This window comes from Lepidochelys olivacea (assembly GCF_965140295.1).
Source record: "Lepidochelys olivacea isolate rLepOli2 genome assembly, chromosome: 16".
Taxonomy (NCBI): Eukaryota; Metazoa; Chordata; order Testudines; family Cheloniidae; genus Lepidochelys; species Lepidochelys olivacea.
This window is the reverse complement of record NC_140426.1, coordinates 18,629,798-18,650,981: the sequence shown is the minus strand read 5'-3', so window position 1 is coordinate 18,650,981 and position 21,184 is coordinate 18,629,798. Positions and strand designations below refer to the sequence as shown.

Sequence of the window (21,184 nt, the reverse complement as noted above, 5' to 3'; positions counted from 1 at the left end):
AGAATCACTTACCTAATGAATGTCCAGTTTACCAAAATGTTTCTGTTGACTCAAAATCATTTTGGGGATATTGGCTGTATTATGTATATCTACACGGAAATCCATGAAAGAATGTGTTATTGGAAAAAGGAAGAGTTTTATTAGAAAAATAGACAGGGGGTTCTGTTTCATGGGGAGATGGACTTTCCCCAAGAGAAATTACTGTTTGCTTCTCATGCATATGCAAAGTTATTACAGATACCTGCACATGTCCCATTGGATAGACTCCACATTTGATTTAAGCCAGCCCAAATGACACTCTCCAGAGCCTCTTGATTAAGAATCAGCAATGACCTTGTTCGATACAGAATTAATTTTGTTTGAAGTTTTTCCCACTGACCCAGACACTAGGTTTAGAATGGTGTGACCTTCACACATTCCCTGCAATGGTTCTAATGAAAGGTTAACACTTTGGGCCCAAGAGGCCAGTGGAACACCTCTGATCTGGGTTGGATTCAGCACTTGTTGAAGTCTCTGACATATCAGAGCTAGCAAGGATGAAGAGGCTCTCAACTTCTGGTAAGAGGAGACAGTACATTAACATACCCTCACAATGGCTGTCCTAGGAACACCTATATGGTCTCAAAGGGAAGTATAGATCTCTTTGATGATGGGATCAGATGTTGCAGTTTGTAAGCACAGGGAGGGAAGGGAAAACAAACAACAATCTAATGGCCAAGAGAACCAAAGCAAGTGAAATCCCAACCAGCTCCACTCTGACCAAAAAACTGCCAGAGTAAATGCCGGCCATGCATGTTGCCTGGGATGGGCCAGCATCCCACAATGCCACCTTCACAAATGCTTGTCACCCCAGCACTGTGAAAAGGTGATCTTTAGCGCCTGCACCTTCAGAGTACTTAGCACAACTGCTAGCACCACATCCCGTGAGCCATGAGTTTGGTTAGCATCTTCCCGAAAGCCTGGTCATGATTCCATATCCCCCAGGGCTCAAGGAACAAAAGTTCCAAGCAGCCTCATCCTGCTCGCTCACTGTGTCACACATAGTCCAGGATCTCTGTTTCCATTTCATTCTCGCTCCCATCAGAAGGCTTAAAGTCCTCCTCCTCCTCTTCATCCTCTTCCTCTCCAGAATCGTACGTCAGCTGTTCTTTGCCATCTTCAGTGTTCGACGTACTCGAAAACAGAGCTTAGTCAGAAAGAGAAGAAAAGATGTCAACATTACTTCCCTCCTCACTAAAACCGGGGACGTGTTTGCAGATAAGATTAACAGAGCCAGCCAGAAGATGTAAAAATGAAGATCATAGTTACAGTCAGGCACCTTAATAAAACCAAATAAAAAAAAAAAATCAAACAAAAGCAGCTTTCCTGTGCCAGGAATTCTAACAGAACAAGGCCAGGAGGTTTTGCATTTAGAGTGATCGTGCATCTCATTCCAACTGAGACTAACCTAATTCCTTGGGCCAGGATCACGACAAGAGACTTTCCTCTCCTGTCCTTGCTCTATTACAGTATGCTATTAAACACATTAATGAAAAGATCCAGATGCCTCCAATTTGAATAACTATAAAAACATGAGTAAGAGTATCATGGAACGAAGACATTTAAAACCTAGCCACGATGACATTGGAAAGGCAAAGTTGGGAGGTTCTTACCCCCAAACTATTTCATACTCATGCCTCCATTCACTTTGCTGGTCTTCAAATGGCAAAATCTAGTTACATTTTCCCAGTGCCACAGAGTTTTAGGTCTTTTTCCAATGGCCTAACCAGTGCTGCTTTAAGAAGAGCAGGTGTCCTGCAGGTATCCAGGTTGATGACATCAACTTGCACATCATGCTAACATTGCAAGTGAAGAATCTAACCACCTACATCTAACCAGGCAGACTGAGTCTCCTACCACAAGAGAAGGGGATCTACAGCAGGAAACGAACAGACAAGTTCCCAGTGCTACTGCAAAGTGCAACACTGTGACTCAGCTGCTCCCAACAACATGCCCCCCTGTGTCTCGAAACATTTTTTTATAACATACCCTCCAAGGCTCAAAACCCCAGAGCCATCCTTACCGGGTCTGGTGGATCTGATGATCTGCTTTATCATCAGAGACATGGTATCCCTCAGATCATCACTGGTCTTCTGAAGGCACCACCCGTCCCGTTCTGTGCATTCTGCCTCCATGCCATCATTCCGATGGATGATTTTCTGTAAGCTAAATAGCCGTCAAGAAAAGAGTCAGCCTCCGGCAGCCAGATCTGACTCTGAAACCTTCCTATGCCGCCAAACACCACACAGGGCACGAACAAGGCTCCATTGTTCAAATCACTTGTGCTGTTTGCCCGAACGGCCACACTGCTGTGTTTCTATAACTCAGCTTTTTACAAGGCTACGCTGTTGACCTATTACTCAACCCCCAACCTGGAGGGTCAGTGGACTGCTCTTCATCTGGTCCCTGCCCTATGACCTGTCCAGCCTGAGTGGCACTAGCAGGAGTTAAAACTTCTGCTGCTATAGTTTTCAGAGTCACTGGAAGAACCTGCAACCAGAAAAATCAGTGTGATTCAGGGTTGCATTCATGAAACAGATTAAGTAATAAAGTTTGTAGTGCTCCTCCTCAAGGATCTCGTAGCATGTCACACACATAAGACCTCCATCGTAGAGCTTGTTGGGAATTTTCCTACAAAAAAAGGCAGTTTCTGCAAAACTGAAATTTTTCATTGGAAAATTTAAATTTTGCCTACGTTTTTCAGTTTTTTATTGTGAAAAAAAAATCAAAACCAACTATTTCATTTCAGGTTGATTCAATCCAAACTGGAATATTTCATTTTGGTGAAAAGACCCAAAACATTTTGTTTCACATCAGTTCGATTGTTCAAATGGTTTAGAGAATAAAAAATCAAATTTTTTCAGAATATTTTGTTCTGTGAAAAATTTCAATATTCCAATGTTTTGTCCCAGACTGAGATGAAAACACTTGTTAAATTTCAGAATTTCCCACAAGTTAAGGCCAAATTTCGCTCAGCTCTACTTGCTAACCACCTGTAAAGTAAGAAAGTTATTTCCAATGTACACAAGGAAAGAATGAGGCTCAGATAGATGAAGTACCTCACTCAGATTGCATGAGTCAGTTGCAGAACCAATAAGAGTCCCAAGCCTGTGCTTCAATCACTAGATCATGCCATGCTTTTCTTCTCAGGTAGGTTTCTCTGGCTGTGCTTTGTTCTACTTGCCTATCGTACCTCAACTATGTCTACCCTATCCCTCTGTAACAACATATGCATCTTATGAATGCAGAGGGAAATAAGACTGTAAATAAAATGCTTTTCTAAATGTGATGGCTAGTTGGTTACATTAAGTGTCTATAGTGTATATTTTTAAACCTATAGGGGTACATGTGTACATGAAAATCCAAACTAAAGTAACAATGCATTTCCCCAGAATTATGTGACAATTTGTTTTTCCTTCTGCAGGTTAAATATTTATCCAATGGGAGTAGGGCCTAACCTACTCCTGTTGAAGTCACTAGGAGTTTCCCCACTGATTTCAATGGATTGGGATCAGGCCCAAAACACGTGTTGGGAAAGTATATTTTGCTAGCTCATACAACTTTACTGGGAAGGAATTTCCACTGTAAATAAAGTCTGTCTGTTGAGAAACTAGGAATCTCCTAAGCATCCGGGTCAAGGAGAAAGATAGGTGGTTAGGTACAAATGGGGGGCCTTTGTACTCAATCATCTGCAAAATCTCCCTTTGTCAAAAGATCCAGCTAATCGGGTGCAGTACCTGTCCACATTCAAGTCACAGAGCTGATAAAACATCTGTCGATATGGAGGCAGATCTCCTTCCTGGAAGATATAGATGGAGTCCTAGAAGGAGGCAAAGACAAAGATTCAATGGGCATTCCAAATCATTTCCACACCCATACATTAGAGATCCTTCCTTAAGAGCTATTTCAGGATCCAGGCATTTCCTGTAAGAGTTCAGTTCCCTGGCAGGAAGAGGAGTGTGAGAGAGTGTGTGAGTCTGTGTGCGGTAGAGGACAAAGTCAGACTGTGGATGCAGCAGAATTGCACTGCAGCCTGCCAGCCACAGCAATCAGAACTAACACAGCAAAGTTCTGTGGAGAAAACCATTCACACCTATTAACAGTTACACTATCACCCATACTTCAAAATGAGGAAGGGGGGAGGAATTGCCATTACAGGAAAATGGAGAATGGCAAAAGTATAGACTACCCTGTTCCCTTATTTCTTTTGCTTTACTGGATTCTACAGAGCAATCTGAAAATGCACCATAATGGGCTTAAGAGTTTGCTATTCATAGCACTCCACAATCTGCTTCCTGAAATGCAATGTAAGTCTCATTCAAGGCAAGGGCTGAATGTATGACTTTCCATGCTTAGAAAAGACATTAAAAACAACAGCAAACTTTGCAGTGATGTGGATGACTACTGGCTTTCCAGATAAGTCTACCATAAGGTTAGCTAGAGAGGCAATATCTTTTACTGGACCAACTTCTGTTGAAGACAGAGACAAGCTTTCAGGTTTACAGAGAGCTCTTCTTAGCTAGTCACTTGCATCTCCAAGTAAAATCTGTATCAATGCCCATAGTACATCTGGGTCAACACTGCCCCCAAAAGAGTGACAAACCATAACAGATACCCTTCCTATTACACCACTCCGAGCTCTTGGTAGGAGAGAGTAATACCTACTTTAAGTTTGTACCTGCTGGAGGCAGGTTTTTTTGCACTGGATGTACTCGCTGTGTCCAGCCCATGTTTTAGGTCCTGTACACTGACCGTGTGACTTACTGAAAGACATAAAGGAAGAAGATTCCTGAAGTGCACAATAGTTTGCACTTCATGGCATAGTATAGTATTTTAGCTGCTTCTCTACTTCAGTTCAACTTTGTTGGCAGCAGAAAAATAGCCAGCATAGCAAAAGTTAGCGTAAACATTCATTTTTCATTCCTCCACTTCATTCCCTCTACCCTGTTTTCTGGCAGTTGTATTGGCAGGCAGACCATTTCTGCAGCTACTGGGAAGTGTTTCTGATACAGCCTCATTCAAATAGACCCCTTTTCTAATTTCTGATCGCTCACCTCCCATTATTACCCCTGGCTCCATCAGCCAGACATGTCTTAAGACATGCCTCAAAGGGCAACACTTCCACAGGTTTTAATAGGGCACATATATCACGATCTGAGATAAAGGAAACCCCAAAAATCTACTGAAATAAGTTGAACTGTGTTCTCTTCACCCACCAGCAGCAACGAAAAGATGAAATGAAGAAGCCACGGTAAGCTGCGCACCTTTTTCCAACCCCTTTGCCTGTTCGGCATACCTGGTTTTTTGATAGTGATGGGCAGGCTGTAATTGTATGTGCTGCGTTTTGCTTTCACGGGCATGTCGCTAGGGGCGTAACCTGGAGGCCAAGAAAGAAAACAGTTTCTGAACAGAGATCAGCATCCTGTAGAATATTCCAGTTTTTATAACACGGGGCGTTGGACTAGGGTTTGAAAGGAGAGCCAACCAATACTGTGTTGTTGATTTTGGTGAGATGGAGAGAGAAAGAACAATCAGGGAAATAAAGCTATTTAATATGACAAGGTGGGAAGATGTGCCCTGTCACTGACTTACTGCATGGTCATTAGACCTCAATTTCCCCCTCTATAAAATAGAGATGATAATACTTAGAGATTTAGTAGTTTGTGAAGAGCTCTGAGATCCTTGAAGAATAAGCACTATCATTATTGTATTGAAACCCCCCCACAAAAAAAGAGAGACCTAAATTTACATCACACATCTAAAACTATGGCAGGGAACGTATGAAACTGAAGTACGAAAATGCAATAAATGAGGTGTTTTGTACAGAGCTGAGCACTGCACTAAACTTAAATAGGCCAAACGAATTGGTAAAAACAACACACCCCAGATGTGTTACAATGGTATAAACCAAAAACTCATGCAATGGCATAAGCTAAAACAGGGGTTCTCAAACTGGGGGTCGCAAGGTTATCACATGGGGGGGTCGCGAGCTGTTAGCCTCCACCCCAAACCCCACTTTCCCTCCAGCAGTTATACTGGTGTTAAATATATATAAAAAAGGTGTTTTTAATTTATAAGGGGGGTTGCATTCACAGGCTTGCTATGAAAGGGGTCACCAGTACAAAAGTTTGAGAACCACTGAGCTAAAAGATCTTAAACTCTCACTGTGTTGTCTGTAGCATCTGATAGGGCACTATGGGATTTTTCTTGTAGGGCGGATGAGGATGGATAAGAGCCAGATGCATCCTTGAGTTCATAATGCACATTCCTCCATTTTGCACAAGTCTTATGTGCTTTTCCAGCTGGTGGCATTAAATGTTATTATTATTTATTTTTTTAAAAGAAATTGCTTCTCCAGCATTAGTTGGCCAGATGGACAAGTCATCCTTGCAACAGTCACTCAATTGGTCCCTTCTGGAAGTGGAAGAAATGACAAAGAAACGAATCCTTAGGTGGCATTTTAAATGTCTCCCCCTTCTGAAATTGTAGCAGGTCCTGGAGTGGGAAGGAAGATAACAAGATACCCCACTGACACACATTTGTGTTTTGAACATAACAAGGAAGGAAGTTGAGTAGCTTTTTGTTAGGCCTGGAATATGCCCAGTGGCCAAATAAAAGTCCCTTCTGCTCCTCTAACTTGGGGTTATCGGATGTCCCCATAGATTCTAGGGAAGGAAATTCAGAAACAATCACCGGTACGACCTCCTCTCCCGCACCTTTCTGCGAACAGAAAGCTTGAGGAAAGAGGCCCTGAGGGTTTAAAAACAAATGGAAAGAGATGACAGAAGAGCTGTGGGGGGGGGGGGGGGCGGCGGCGTTTTAGTGAATCTATTTTGCTTGGGCCATTTTACCATATTTCATTCCACAGCGAATTCTGAAGTCCAGGACTTGATAAATCTTTGCTTCGGGATGTTTCCTGGGGTCATACCCATACCGAACCCACAGGCTTCTCCAGGGACCTGTGAGCTGCACAGATACAGAGTATGAGTGGTTACAGGAGACAGTACAGAGATGCAGAGTTTAATGAGCGCAACAGTGTTACCCCAAAATATTTATTTTACAGATTCTCCCTCCCTCCCTCTTTTCCCCCTTTCAACACACGCATTTAACACCTAACCTTGGGCAAAGGAAGGCTACATGCTGCAGATATTTGTGATTTCAGAAATGAAGTCCAAAGCTCACAGCAGACTGTTTTTGAGGGCTCCTGCTAGCATTTCCAGACAGACAGTCAATTTGACTGTTTGTTACTATAACTTTAAGGCAGACCAGAACCAACAGTAGCACAAAGCCACTGCATCACTCATTGCTTTAATTGGTAACTATGCGTGGGTTCCATTTGGAAGCAAGATTTTCCTCCTCTCTCCACCCCTCCCAAAAAAAGTTGGAATTCCTACTTAAGGATATTTAATGCAAAGCTTTGGGTACCAGACAGGGGAATCTGAACAGTAGATAACCAGGAATTGTCCATAGACATCCAGCTGGTTCTCTCATCCCTTTGCCCCCAAGTCTGCCTCAAATAAGAACAAGCTGCACAGCAGGTATACAAAGAAACTCACCATATAATAGGCCAAATATGGTAGCAGAAGTTTAAGCTTGTCCGGATGGACACTGATATTGGCCTTTACAGCATTCCGAGACCAAATGGGACGAATCTCAAACAGCTAAAGAAACACACAAAGTGGAGAGTAAGCGTTAATAATGCCAATTTCGATTTCCTAATGGGAATCTGCTTTTTATTACAGCCTCTGCCCCAGACTAAAAGCTGTCACCGCATTTCTACAGTGCAGCACGATGGCAATGGAAAGAAAAGTAAAAATAAGCCTTATTTAAGGGATGTTGGCACAGCGAGGGAACAAGCCTGCCTTTCATCTCTGAAGAGAAAGGCTCAAATAATAACTTGGGTAGCACATGAAATGAACAGTGGTCTCAGCTTAGTCCCTAGGCAGTGGCCTGTCCCATCAACAAAAACACACCAGAAAATTCAGTACAATAGACGGGCTCTGCTCCTGAATGGCTTGAGAGCTGGTAGGCTCAGGCAAACTGAAAGATATGGTTTCACAATATATGCCCACATGAAAAGGATACATTTTCAGAGCTATGGGTAGGGTTTCAGACACATGACATCCACTGCCTTTAACAGAGTTGCTCCTGATAAACTTTCATCCCATATATCTCACATTTAAGAACACATAATTCACTCAAAGTTTAAAATACGTGGGGAAGTGGAAGAAGGTAATGGATGTACCACCTGGCTGTTCAGGTTTCAAGTAACTTAGGATAATTATAGCTTCTCCTTGGTGGTTTAAGCCATGCCCTATCCTTCAGTGTATTTACTCTTGCTTCCAATAGAATTTTCATAAAACCATGAAGAACCCTAAAACTCTTGGCAATGAGAATTGTAAGTGTCCTGGGGATCTAATATTTCTATAGCACCTTACACCTCAAGATTTCAAAGGACTTGGCAAACATTAAATATTATAACCAGGTACATCCATGTTATCATTCCCATTTTACAAATCAAGAAACAGAGAGAGGGATAAAACACTGACAAAATTACAAAGCAAATAAGAGGCAGAAATATAAACAGAACCCATGAGTTCTGGCTTTCCGTTCCCTGCTCTAATGATCAGACCACACTGTCTCATTCACCATCACATTTATAATACAGCACCTTGATCAGTCTTTAGAATCCTTTGTGGAGGTCTGTAAATAATGTTAAACACAGATATATAAAATAAATCCTTGTAGATAGCAGTTTTCCGGGAAGTCAAAAAAGTCACTGAAGGCAGCTGATGAAGTTTCTCCCACACACTGTGCACTGGGGTGGCTTTTGGCCCAGTCCCTTCCCCTGAGATTTGGCCTGTACCTTTCTCAGCTCTTCCTCCACGTTTTTATCCACAGGATTGGTGCACACTTTCTTCCAGGTCTGCACTGCAGGCTCTAGCGGCTTAGTGGGGATGTCATCATCATCAAAGTTCACAAAGATGGCATTGTGTGGTCGACGGGCCCTGCTGAGGCCGATCAGGTTCTCACAAGACACCTGGGGATTGTTGTAGCCATCCCTAAGAAGCAATGCAAAGTATTAGTCATACTTTCTTCCTCCTCCTCTTTTACACTTAGTGGCCTCCACTGAACCACGTGGAAAATAAGTTTATTTTCTGGTCTTAGAAAAAGTGGTGGTGGGGAATTGCATTAGGTAGAATAAGGGGTTTCTGAACTAGCCCTTTGCCCCTCAAGATCTAGGGTCGGAAGATATTTGGGTCCCAAGTAAACATGGATTTGGGTAGTCCAAGCTAGGTCACCATTAAAGACTCCTTTATGGAGTAGTCCAGAGTGAAAAAGTTGAGAATCACTCTTCCAATGAGAAAACTATGATCGATGTCCAATACCCCTAGGACAGAGCTTCCATGTACTGATATTAACTGAAATAAACCTTACTCCAGTGGTCCCCAAATTTTTGAGGGTCTGCGCCCCGCCGCCCCCTCCCTGGAGCCGGGAGCAGTGATGCGGCTCAGGGGCGGGGGAATGTGGACGAGGTAAGGGGGCCGAGGCTGGGAACAGAGCCACAGACAGGGGCCTGCAGCTGGGTACGGAGCCACACTGAGGCTGGGGATGGGGCCAGGAGCGGAGCCACGGCTGGGGGCAGGAGCAGAGCTGGGGGCGGGACGGTACTCCCCCCCACTCGTCCCTCCCCAGTGGGGGCTGGCATGAGCCTGCTATGCCCCTCTGAATGTTCCTCCACCCCCACCTACAGGTGCATGCCCCATAGTTTGGGGACCTCTGCATTACATGTTAGTCACTCAATCAGAATTTTCAATCCACAAAGGCAGGCTTAGCTTCCATGGGTACCTACTTTATGTTCCCATTGCTACAGTCACCAAGAGTACAGGGATATACAGGGAGATAAGGCAATGGAGCAGTTAAAAATTCAATCCTGGAGTCAGATTATATTTATTTGCACTTTTTAGCCCCAATGAAGGACAACAGTGAGAAAAATAAAGATGTTTCTCGTGGGAGACATCACAGATTTCATTTATGGCAAAACAAACAAACAAAGTAACAGAAGCAAACAGTGCCAGTGAATGCTAGCCCAACAACACATGGCATGTGCTCTTGCACCACTTTCCATCAACCTCCAGCTCACTGGAAACACATGGAAGCCAGCCAAAAGGCCAAACTGATACAACTTCACATTACCATGCAGTGTCCAACTCCCACTCTTAGGAGTGGAAATTTTCTCTTATGTTTAGATGCAACAGACCTTCAACCCAAAGTTTCACTTGGGAACCCGCCAAGAGTGCCTAATGAAACAAAAAGCTTTAAAGCAGCTATTAAAATGGGATTTCTCAGCTCACCTGCCAAAATTTCTAGGGAGGGGGAGAGAGAGAAAGAAGCTGCCAAATAGTCTCAAGCTGCATCTCAATACTGGGAGAAGAGTGGAAATTTAAAACAAAAAAAACTAAAAGATTTATTTTGTTATAGTTTTAGTTTGGGTTTAAAGTAGACAGAAGGCTTTTAGGGAAGAGAATGCATGGGATGGAAAATGGACACGCAGGTGAGATCCTAACTCTTTATGTTTCTGAGGGAAAAACCTATCTAAGATACTTATATAGCATTCATCAGTGTAGTGACAGAGCACCTCACAGTTGATACTGTATTTTTCCTCACAAACATCGGTGAAGTAGAGAAGTGCTATTATCCCCCTTTTACAGATTGGGAACTGAAGCACACAGACAAGTGATTTGCCCAGATCTCACAGAATATCTGTGACAGACTGAAATTAATCCAGGTCTCTGGAGTTTTAATCCACAACCTTGACTATGAGGCTATCCTTCCTTTTTCTCAGAACCTTGAATGCCACAAGCTGGAAGTCCTCTGCCACAATGAGATTTGAAATCACATTAATACTTTTCCAGTAAGAACCACATTTACATACTGCACAATTCTCTAGGATACGGCACACTATTTTTGATGTTTGTTTTGAGACTGCCTGAAAGCAAAGTGAGGTGAGATTGCAGTGCTATCCACCAGGCTGTATTTCCCAAAACATGATCCCATTAATGGCTCTCTCTTACACAGTGCAATTTTCTCCACAGGGCTCCTTTGTTCAATCCCCAGTAGGCTAGTGCAGGATTACTTCCCCACAGTATACTTTCTACCCATTTCTTCCTTTTTTTTAAAAAAAAATCTCTGTGACAATGGCACTTGTTCCCCCCAAACACAAAGGAAGTCCACTAAACTCAAACCAGAAACAACTTAATAGGCCACAAGCCCCAACTAAGCAACCCCTTATCTCCACTCTGGAGAGACCTATTTTGTGCAGGTGACTATAATTATCATCTCAGTTAGTTCAGAACAAGAATAAGGAAACAGAAAGTAGTGACTTGCCCAAGACCACACACTTGCTAGTGGCAGAGCTCTTGACTTTCAGAGCCTCATTTAGCCCGTGCTACCTTCCAAGTATTTTTGTCCATATTGTATTGAAACAAACAAAGCTAACACAGAAAGAGAGATATAACAAAGGCATATAACAGTTATAGCTGTTTGCCCTGATGAGGCATATGACTGAAATATTTTAAAATGCTGCTCTGAAAGAGCACAGATTCCACATTAAAAAACACTCAGTGGTATATTGGTTACTTTAATTCTATTTTTTTCTCATTTCAATTACATAGATAGACTCTGGACAAAGAAACAAAAAACAAAAGCGTCCTATGCTTTGGTCATGATCGCTGCCTGATACAAACAACATGACCCCCAAGGTCATCAAACCCCATCATTTTTCTTATAGGCCATTTTGAAAGATCCTTTACTACTGAACCACGCCAGTTATACTACAAGAGATTTCTTCAGGTAATGAAGCAGGGATATCCTCCCAGTGAACTTGAAAATTCAGATTTTATAAGTGATATGCTGGCCCAGTAAAAGGTTTCCATTATCTATTCATTCAAGAGACAATGTAACTATTTACTACATCACAAGAAAAGGCACTGACCGGTGTTGTACATCTGGCCGATAGAAATAGTCTATAGGGGTGTCCAGACGTGAAAAAATAGGTGGGGGGATGTAGAGGGGCAATTCCCTATTGAAGAATTCCTCCTTTTCCGGTTTGAGCATCAAGACCTTGTCATACATAGAGATCTGTTTGCTATCAGGTCCAGAATGCATTGCCAGGTACTGGAAATCAGACATTCCTATGAGGAAGGAAAAGTCAAGATAAAAATGTGTATCAGAGACAATAATATGCTGCACAATACCTAGTTCTCCTTTCCTCAGACAGCTCACTCAGGGAAGATGCTGTTTCCTGAGCTGAGTTAAATGGGCTAGGTATTAATTCACGTTGGGAAGCAGCACCACGGTCCCCCTACACTGCATTCATAAAAGCACCCTAGAAGCCTTGTCCTACTTTCACTTTCAAAGCATAATACTTTCTATTTCCTTATCTTAAACATCTGCCAAGCAGTCAACTAAAGATTAAAAACAATAATACATGAAACTACTACTTTTCCCCTTCCTCCTGCATAGGTGCATCCATTATAGAACATCTTGGATTACACCATAACCTAATGCAACAGCAGAGAGAACAATGTATTAAGTCACAGTACAGAAGGGGGACGGTATCAAATCCAGGTCACACATTGAGGTCCCTAGATACCAGCACTGTAAGGCTGACATGCAGGGTTTTCTGAACACACTGTTTGTTGGACTCAAGCAAGAGGGAGCACTGCCCTTTTCCCACCAGAACTGCTAGTCACTACTCCACACACATGGTCCGATGAAATTACTACCTTGAAATTTGTAAACAGTGGAGACAACCCCAAGAACTTCCATTTCAAACTTGACTTCCTGTTGGGTTTCTCCTTCAGCTTCCAGCTGCTTCCTCCTGATCTTCCTCTTTACCTTGAACAGCATGGAGGAGGTAGGGAAACGGTTGGCACACACAGGATGGCAGTAGGGATCCTTGGGGCGGAAGTACAACTCGAGCCTTTTTCCAGGGTCGGCATATATCTACATTACCAAGAGTGTAAGCACTTTTCAACATCAAATTTGTCCCTCCAAAAAAACCACTGAATTTTCCTTTGCATCATACCCCCTGCCCAATCCACCTCCAAACCAAAACGCTATCCCTGTCTTCCCTTAGTGACCATCACCTCCTTTCCACAGAGCACCATGCCAGAGCAAGTCTCTTTACCCCAGAGAACCATAGATTCTCACACTCTTATTTACGGCATTGCCCTCCAATTACAGTCTATCTAATACCCCTACCTGAGCCCTACTCTAATCCCAACACGTACCTTATGGGGTCACCCACAGCAAGCGCTGAACTGGATCATCCACCCTTACTCAGCACTCTAGACCCTCTTCCCAGGGCTCCCTTTATCCACGACAAATACCTTCATTACCCACCCCCCACCTCTGAAGTTAACATCTCCAACATCTCCCTCTATCCTTCGCCCTCTGCTTCGCTAGGATAGCCCCCAGCCTCCTTCCCCTTGAGGTCCCGTTAACCAGGACATCTCCCACCTTCTGAAAAATCCCAGGCCCTTCTCACTGTAACCCAGTCAACTCTTACCAAGAGCACCCTGTTCCCAGCCCCCCTCCGCAGCGCACCCCCACCCGCTCCCTGAGATTTACTGGGACAACCCCTCCCCCAGGAAGCCCTTAGCTCCATCCCCACGTTACCCCGGATGACCCGCACCCAGGGAACCCCTCACCCAGGAACCCGCCCCAACAGGCCTGCAACCAGCCAGGAAAGCCCCCGCCACCCGGGCATCCTTTACCCAGGAAGCCTGGTTACCCCGAGCTCGCCCTCCCCCCGGGGCCCCCCTTACCCGGGACACCCCCTCGTCTCCCCCCAGAGTCTGCAGCATCTTGCCCACGTCGCGCACCAGGCCCGGATACTCCACGCATACCAGCCGCGGGCCGCGAGGCAGCTCGAGCACGGCCGAGCCCTGCTCCCCGCCTCCCCCGGCCGCCATCTCCCGCCGCGCCGCCTCCGCCGCCCGGTTCTGCGACACCCCCCCCCCTCCGGTCCGCCCCTCAATGCGCTCCCCCAGCCGGTGCAGCACCAAGGTTCCGGGGAAGAACGGTTCCTGCCACAACAACCTGCCCCCAGCCAGACTGCAAGGGGGCGAGGTGGGGGAACAGCGCCCCCTGGAACAGCCTGGCTCTTGACATTCCATAGCTTCCCAGCCCCCTCTCCCAAGGGCTTTGTGGCTCAAACAAGGCCTGACAGCCTTTGTGTGGCTCCCACCCGCCTCCCCACCCGCTTTGTGTGGGTCCTCCTGCTCCAGCCCCTTCATTTGTGCCTCTTCCACTTCTCTGCAGCTTGGAGACCATTAACTAGCTTCCCTCCCACAGCGCCTTTGCTTTCACCCCCAAATCCTCACCTGTTGCCTCAAGTCCTGCGTGCGGCTCCCACACACACACCTCAGCCTGTAGCCTCCATGCCCTTGTGTGGCATCTCCCAAGCCTGTACTTTTTACAGCTCATTCACCACTCTTCCATTCAGATTCTTATACCATCCCTATTATTCTTGTATCTGGGTGCCTTCCAACGATGCACTGAGTAACATGGTGAGCCTTAAGTGTAGTTCCTTTCCCAAGGACCCAGGAGGGGGAAAGAGGCACAGAGCAATGGAGTGACTTGCCCCTCAGGTCACACAGCAGATCCATAGTAGAGGACAGAACAGAACCTGTGTCTTCTGGCTATCAGGTCAGTGCCCCATTTATTGTACCACATTGTCCTCCTTTGTTTTCCTTTTAGTACTGGTAATGAACCTGGAGAGCTGTTTTTTTCTGGGATGTGCTGATGTAAATTATGGAGAAAGCCGAAGGTAGATAGAACCTATCATTTAAAAAATTAGTGCTTATAGAATCATTGGGCCTTATTTTACTGTTTTGGCTGATTTAAATCAGACATAACTCCACAGCAGAGAGTGGAGTTACACATATTTTAATTTATCTCTAGTGTTTCATTGTTTTACACGTCTTAAATTTATTTTTTTTTAATTGTTTGCTTTTCTTGTTGTTGCAGCTGTAGTTAATTGTTTTGTGCTACACCCAGAGAACCTTGGTAAAGGGTGGAAGTAGTATAGCCGATACCAAGTGGTCAAAAGACATGAATCAGGACACCCAAAATCATGAGATTATTTTACAGATTATGAGATTTATAATAAATAATTAATTTGGGGTTGTTTTTATATACTTTCTGTGTTTTGAGCTCTCAGGATATTCCAGCATCACATTTCTAAGCTTTTCTCTGCAACCATTAAGGTTAGAAACTGACTTTTTAAAAAATGAAAGCTCAGATTTGAAATACTCCCTTGTTTTTGGGAGCTGGGGCCTTAAGGAGTACACTAATTATCTCAAGATAATAGTGAAACTCAAGATAATATTGTGAAAGTTGGCAATATTGCAATTGATAAAACAATCATCATTTCCTATTACATACTAGGTATTGAAAGAGTTCTTGCAATAGTTGCTGATTAGAGAAGCAAGGTAGATGAGGTAATATCTTTTACTGGGCCGACTTCTGTTGGTGAGCGAGACAAGCTTTCGAGCTTACACAGAGCTCTTCTTCAGCTCTGGGAAATCTACACAGAGTGTCACAGCTAAATACGGGGTGGAACAGATTGTTTAGCGTAAGTTGTTCAAGGTTAATGGTCCCTAGAAATACATGTTAATAACTTATGCTAAACATTCTGTTCCACCCCGTATTTAGCTGTGACGCTCTGTGTAGATTTCCCAGAGCTGAAGAAGAGCTCTGTGTAAGCTCGAAAGCTTGTCTCGCTCACCAACAAAAGTGGGTTCAATAAAAGATATTATCTCGCCCTCTTTGTCTCTCTAATGTCCTGGGACCATACAATTGTTGCTGATATTCATCTGACCTACAGCAGGGGGCGCATTAGGACAGAATTCAGCTGATAGCCGCACTGTGGTTTGTTAATCGAACAGGGTGTTGTGGTCATTTAGAATAAGAATTAGACGTCAATAATTCCCTGGGTGAGCACAATAGGAAGTCAGTGTTCGCCATGACAGAGACACTTGTTTTTAAGTTAATATTTGAGAAAGAATTAACATCTTACAAAGGAATAAAATACTCTAGAGTTGCTAGGGAGGCTCATCATCTGCACTGATTCAGGTACCGGGGGACATGGAAGAACTTGCAGCCCTGTGGCTAGGTTTGGATGTTTGCCACCTACCCACTTTTCCATCCTTCACTCTTATGCCAGCTCTCCCTATCTATTAGCATGGTGGTTTCTGTCCATTTGAAGGAAAAACACATGGGTGGATTGACCCTGACTCTGATCCTTTCAGGTCAGTGGGAGCTGCAACCACTTATGCCAGGGCTGAGTATGTCATCTAAGATTACCAAAGATGCTGTTCATGTGACAGCCAGTAAAAGGGACTCAAAGAGCATTGGTGTTTCCCCACCTCCCCATCCCACATTTCTTCTGCTCCTCCAACCTGAGATAGGGCAAGTACAGATGTGTCAGTTCTCTGCTAGCTGTGGGGGTGAAAAGCTTTTTGCATGAAGTACCCAGTTCAAATATTGTGAGCTGGATCAGCAGTCTCATATGGGTGACTTATTTTTTGTTGTACGAGATACTTAGCTTCCCAATAGTCAGTTACATTAATGTTCAGCCCTGTTCTTATCTCATTAACTGTCACCCAGGCTATAGTGTTGAAGAATGAATACTTGCCACAATAATACATTTCCAAGGTCCTAATGTGTGACTTTAACAGGTTTCTAATATGCACTGGTCTACAGGTGTGGTATTGTTCTGATCAGCAGTACCCCATCTCCAGTACACAGAGCTTGGGTTTCCTCTTGCTTACACTGGTGTAAATAAGGAAGAGTTATGTTGGTGTGAAACTGGTGTGAGAGCAGAATCAAGGTTCACAGTTTTCATCCGCCAGTATACACAAACACACATACTCACAACTTGACATCACAAATTCTTGAGCAACTTTTGTGAATTCTGCGTAAGGCTGACTTTCTGGCTTTCCTGCTATGTCTTCATTTTGCATTTGTGTTTCCGTCTTGTGTACAGCTCTATCTTGGAGTTTTGCAGACCTCAGGGGGACCACTGGAATGGCCCATGCTGCAGGAAAGGAGTGGCTTGTGAATACTAAATATGAACTGGGAAACTTTATTTTCTACAGGATAATCCTAGATCATCAAATATGGGCAATATAGATCTCTTCCTATAAAAGGCTGAGCCATTAAAGATTCCATGGCATTTCTTGTAAGAGTAGGGGGGTCTTTAATTGTTATGTCCTGGTCAAATTCCAGTTTTGGAAGTAATATTTTTTCTATCTAAACTATTGCATTTTCTTTTCATTTTCTCTTCTGTCATGGAGTATTGCTTTGAACTGTTAAGCAGCTGCCACATTCTACTCCAGAGGTGGCTGCCTTTTAATGGAAGGTGAAATGGTTGCTGACCAAGATTTTCTGAAGTAAGTAGTGATGCTCGGTGCCCAACTTGAGATATCTTAAAGGTGCCTGATTTTCCAAGAACAGCTGCTCAGCACTTTCTGAAAACCCAGCCCCTTTAAGGTGTGTCTCACCTTGGGCACTCAGACTTTTGAAAATGGTAGCCAGTATTTTTGTATTAGTATTAACACAGAAAGTACTTTTGAAAATAGCTTGCATGATAAAATGGGCATCATATTATAATATTAAACAGATTGGACCAAATTCTGCTCTCACTTACAGTCTTGAAAATCGAGAGTAACCCCATTGACACCAGCACAACTACGAGCAGCATGAGCCCCATTTCCGCCCACGCTCCTGCATTGTATTGTACTGCTAGCAAGCTCAGCATTTGAAGGTATTAGCACTGCAAGTTCTTAGCGCATTTTCATGTGTTTTTTATTCGACAAAAAACAAAATAAAACAAAGAAAGTCTTCATAAGTCCTGACAGTCACTGGGCCACATGACTCTGTCGCCCTTTATCTCCCTCTTTGTGCCACACTTTCCCCTGCTCATCTCTGTAATCTGACATTGTGATTTGTTCACTTATATGCTTGTTTTTCTCCTCTAAGAAGATTTGCTGAATCATCGGGGAGGAGGCAGGGGCACGGGAGGCAGCTGGCGGGCAGTGATAAAACTGCGGCCACATCCAGCCTCTAGGTTTTGCCAGTGACAACCTGTCAGTTTAAGGCCTGAGTCACATTCCATTTCTGAGCTAAGATTGCTGGGGACACTGGGATTGAAGGAGTGGGGCAAAGGAAGAAATTCCCAAAAGTTTAAATGATTGACTTTGACAGCTATTGTTTATTATTGTTATTAATAATAATAATAATTTGTATTTTTATTACCATGGGCCCAGAGCCCCAAAGATATTGAGGCACTTAGTTCCCATTGAAATCAATGGAACTTAGGCACCTAAATACTTTCAAGTATCTGGGCCGAAGCACATGGGAATCCCAGACACGGACCAGGACCCCATTGTGGTAGCACTGTACAAACACAAAACAACCAGGAGGCTTCATGTTACCTCTCCTGTGAAGCTTAAGAACATACGAACATAAGAATGGCCATACTGGGTCCGACCAAAGGTCCATCCAGCCCAGTATCCTGTCTACCGACAGTGGACAATGCCAGGTGCCCCAGAGGGAGTGAACCTAACAGGTAATGATCTAATGATCTCTCTCCTGCCATCCATCTCCACCCTCTGACAAACAGAGGCTAGGGACACCATTCCTTACCCATCCTGGCTAATAGTCATTAATGGACTTAACCTCCATGAATTTATCCCATTCTCTTTTAAACCCTGTTATAGTCCTAGCCTTCAAAACCTCCTTAGGCAAGGAGTTCCACAGGTTGACTGTGCGCTGAGTGAAGAAGAACGTCCTTTTATTTGTTTGCAACCTGCTGCCCATTAATTTCATTTGGTGGCCCCTAGTTCTTATATTATGGGAACAAGTAAATAACTTTTCCTTATTCACTTTCTCCACACCACTCATGATTTTATAGTTCTCTATCCTATCCCCTTAGTCTCCTCTTTTCCAAGCTGAAAAGTCTTAGCCTCTTTAATCTCTCCTCATATCGGACCCGTTCCAAACCCCTAATCATTTTAGTTGGCCTTTTCTGAACCTTTTCTAATGCCAGTATATCTTTTCACCCAGAGATCTCTGTAACAAGGCGGCCTGCCCCTGTAAGGGCCAGCAGGTCTTGGGTCAGCCAACCCTGTCCCATTCACCCTGCCCAGCTACACCTGCATTGGGTGTGGGACTTAAAAGGAGCTCATGTAAGTGTCACTGAGACTCCAGCTAGGGAGTGATAGGAAGGACAGAAGCCTGGAGCTGCAGGTGAGTATTGAGGGAACAAGACTACTTTCTGCAGTGAATAAAGGAACAGAACCCTGATCTGGGAAGGAGGGTTGGGATGCCAGACTCAAGGGAAGGAAAAACAGTGAACTGGTGTTGGGTCCTGTAGGGTTAATATGTTAAGGGCTAAATAAATTGGACCCCAGAATGGGAGAGTTTTAATTGCCATTGGACTGTGAGGTGGAGTTCTTGTGGAACTTTATAGGGATGGAAACTGAGGCATGGCAGTGCAGAGCTACCCCAGGCCACCAGAGGATGCTTGGGAGGCAGCTGCCAAGTTACAATCTCAGAGCACTCTACAAAGGAGTATCATTATCGTGATTTTACAGATGGGGAAACTGAGGCACAGTGGGGCAGTGATTTGCCCAAGGTCACTCAGCAGGCCAATGGTAGAGCCAGGAATAGAATAGAATAGAATAGAACCTAGGTTTCTTGAGTCCCAGGCCTGTGGTCTGTGCACTAGGCTGTACTGCCTCTGAATGCAGCTGAAGTTCTTCTAACTCTCTCTTTCAAGGGTTATTGAAGGGCAGTTCTTGAACCTGACTCACTTGCAGTCAGGCTGGTGCAGGCTGGATCAAAATAAATGGCTGGCTACAGCAGTGAATGATTGACATGCTGACTCACCAGGCCCCGGTGCCTTTCAGGATGTGGCTCCTTAAGGAACAGTAATGCTCCAGTCTCTTGACTTCCTAGTCCCCACTTGAGGCAAAAGATAACTTATATTTTATAAAGGGAAGAAACCAACAGGCTTGGCCACTGCCAAAAATCCTGTTAAAGCTCCTAATATAGAAGGGCCTGGGAAGCGAGATAAGTCCTGTTTTAAAATGACCCAGTAGGGAGCCAAAATCAAGGGGGTAGTGGGTTGTTTTGTTGAAACCTTTGAAACTCAGAGTGGCATTGACAGAAGTTGGGAATGGATGAATCGCTTTAGAACCAGCCTCAGCCTTCTAGAGGTGTGAAGGGATTGGACAGTGCACGGGGCTGGTAATGGGCTGGAGAGCAGTAGATTATGGAATGGAACAGAGGGGGCTGTGGGAATTTGACCCCAAAGTCTCTTAGTTCCCTGAGAGGAGTGAGGGTATCCTTCCCACAGAGTAGCATGGCAGATGGTGGCATAGGACACTGGGATGCTACCCACTGTTTCATTAGCAAAGAGTGAAGCAATACAAGTTAAGTTGAACAAATGGAACTTTATTAAACCCTGTGCACTGCTCTGTTCATTTGACTGAGGTGCTTCCAGTCTAAGCAACCCGTTCCATTGATGTCCAGTCGGTCCCCCCAGGAAACATAGGCCCTGAGACTCCAGTTTCACTGATCATGATACATTCGTGGTGCAACACTTCTTTTGCTGATACAATCTGATGCTGCATGGACACGGTGCATGGGCAGAAGCAACCAAGTGTGACTGCACTTTGCCAAAAAAGTTTTATTAAGTAGCATTATGCTGGCAGCACTACGCCTGCAGAAATATTGCCAGTAAAACTTTCTAGTGGAGTCTGGACAAGCCCTAGGTCATCAGTTTGAATGCAGCCTAAGAGCCAGAGCATGGCTGGTTCTGATGCAGGGTGAGGGCCTGCAGGTAAGCAAGGCTCTGTCACAATCACAGTCCTTGCAGAAATGTATAAGAACATAAGAATGGCCATACTGGATCAGACCAATGGTCCAGACAGCCCAGTATCCTCTCTTCCAACAGTAGATGTGTCAGAGGGAGTGAACCGAACAAAGTGATCCATCCCCTGTAATCTAGTCCCCCAAAATGGGAGTGCTTCTTCTAGGTGCCTGCCCCAGTGATGTACAGCACCCTGAA

General features: G+C 44.3%; 1 protein-coding gene across 1 annotated transcript; it reads right to left on the bottom strand.

Annotated features, from left to right (window-relative positions):
• Positions 1-116: 116 nt before the first annotated feature.
• Positions 117-14,047, bottom strand: GTF3C5 (general transcription factor IIIC subunit 5). The gene is made up of 11 exons (XM_084649822.1): positions 13,872-14,047; positions 12,828-13,047; positions 12,035-12,233; positions 8,906-9,101; positions 7,596-7,700; positions 6,891-7,005; positions 5,336-5,416; positions 4,705-4,802; positions 3,777-3,859; positions 2,063-2,205; positions 117-1,186 (listed from the first exon to the last, which is right to left on the bottom strand). The coding sequence occupies exons 1-11, from the start codon at positions 14,016-14,018 to the stop codon at positions 1,035-1,037; spliced, it is 1,539 nt and encodes a 512-aa protein (XP_084505948.1). The 5' UTR covers positions 14,019-14,047; the 3' UTR covers positions 117-1,034.
• Positions 14,048-21,184: the final 7,137 nt, after the last annotated feature.

Coding starts and splice junctions, on each gene's coding strand:
- GTF3C5 (XM_084649822.1), bottom strand. CDS start 14,018: ATGGCGGCCGGGGGAGGCGGGGAGCAGGGCTCGGCCGTGCTCGAGCTG. Junction 7,701..8,905: donor TGGAGGAAGAGCTGAGAAAG/GTACAGGCCAAA, acceptor GTGTTTCTTTAG/CTGTTTGAGATTCGTCCCAT. Junction 1,187..2,062: donor CATCAGATCCACCAGACCCG/GTAAGGATGGCT, acceptor TTTCTGACTAAG/CTCTGTTTTCGAGTACGTCG.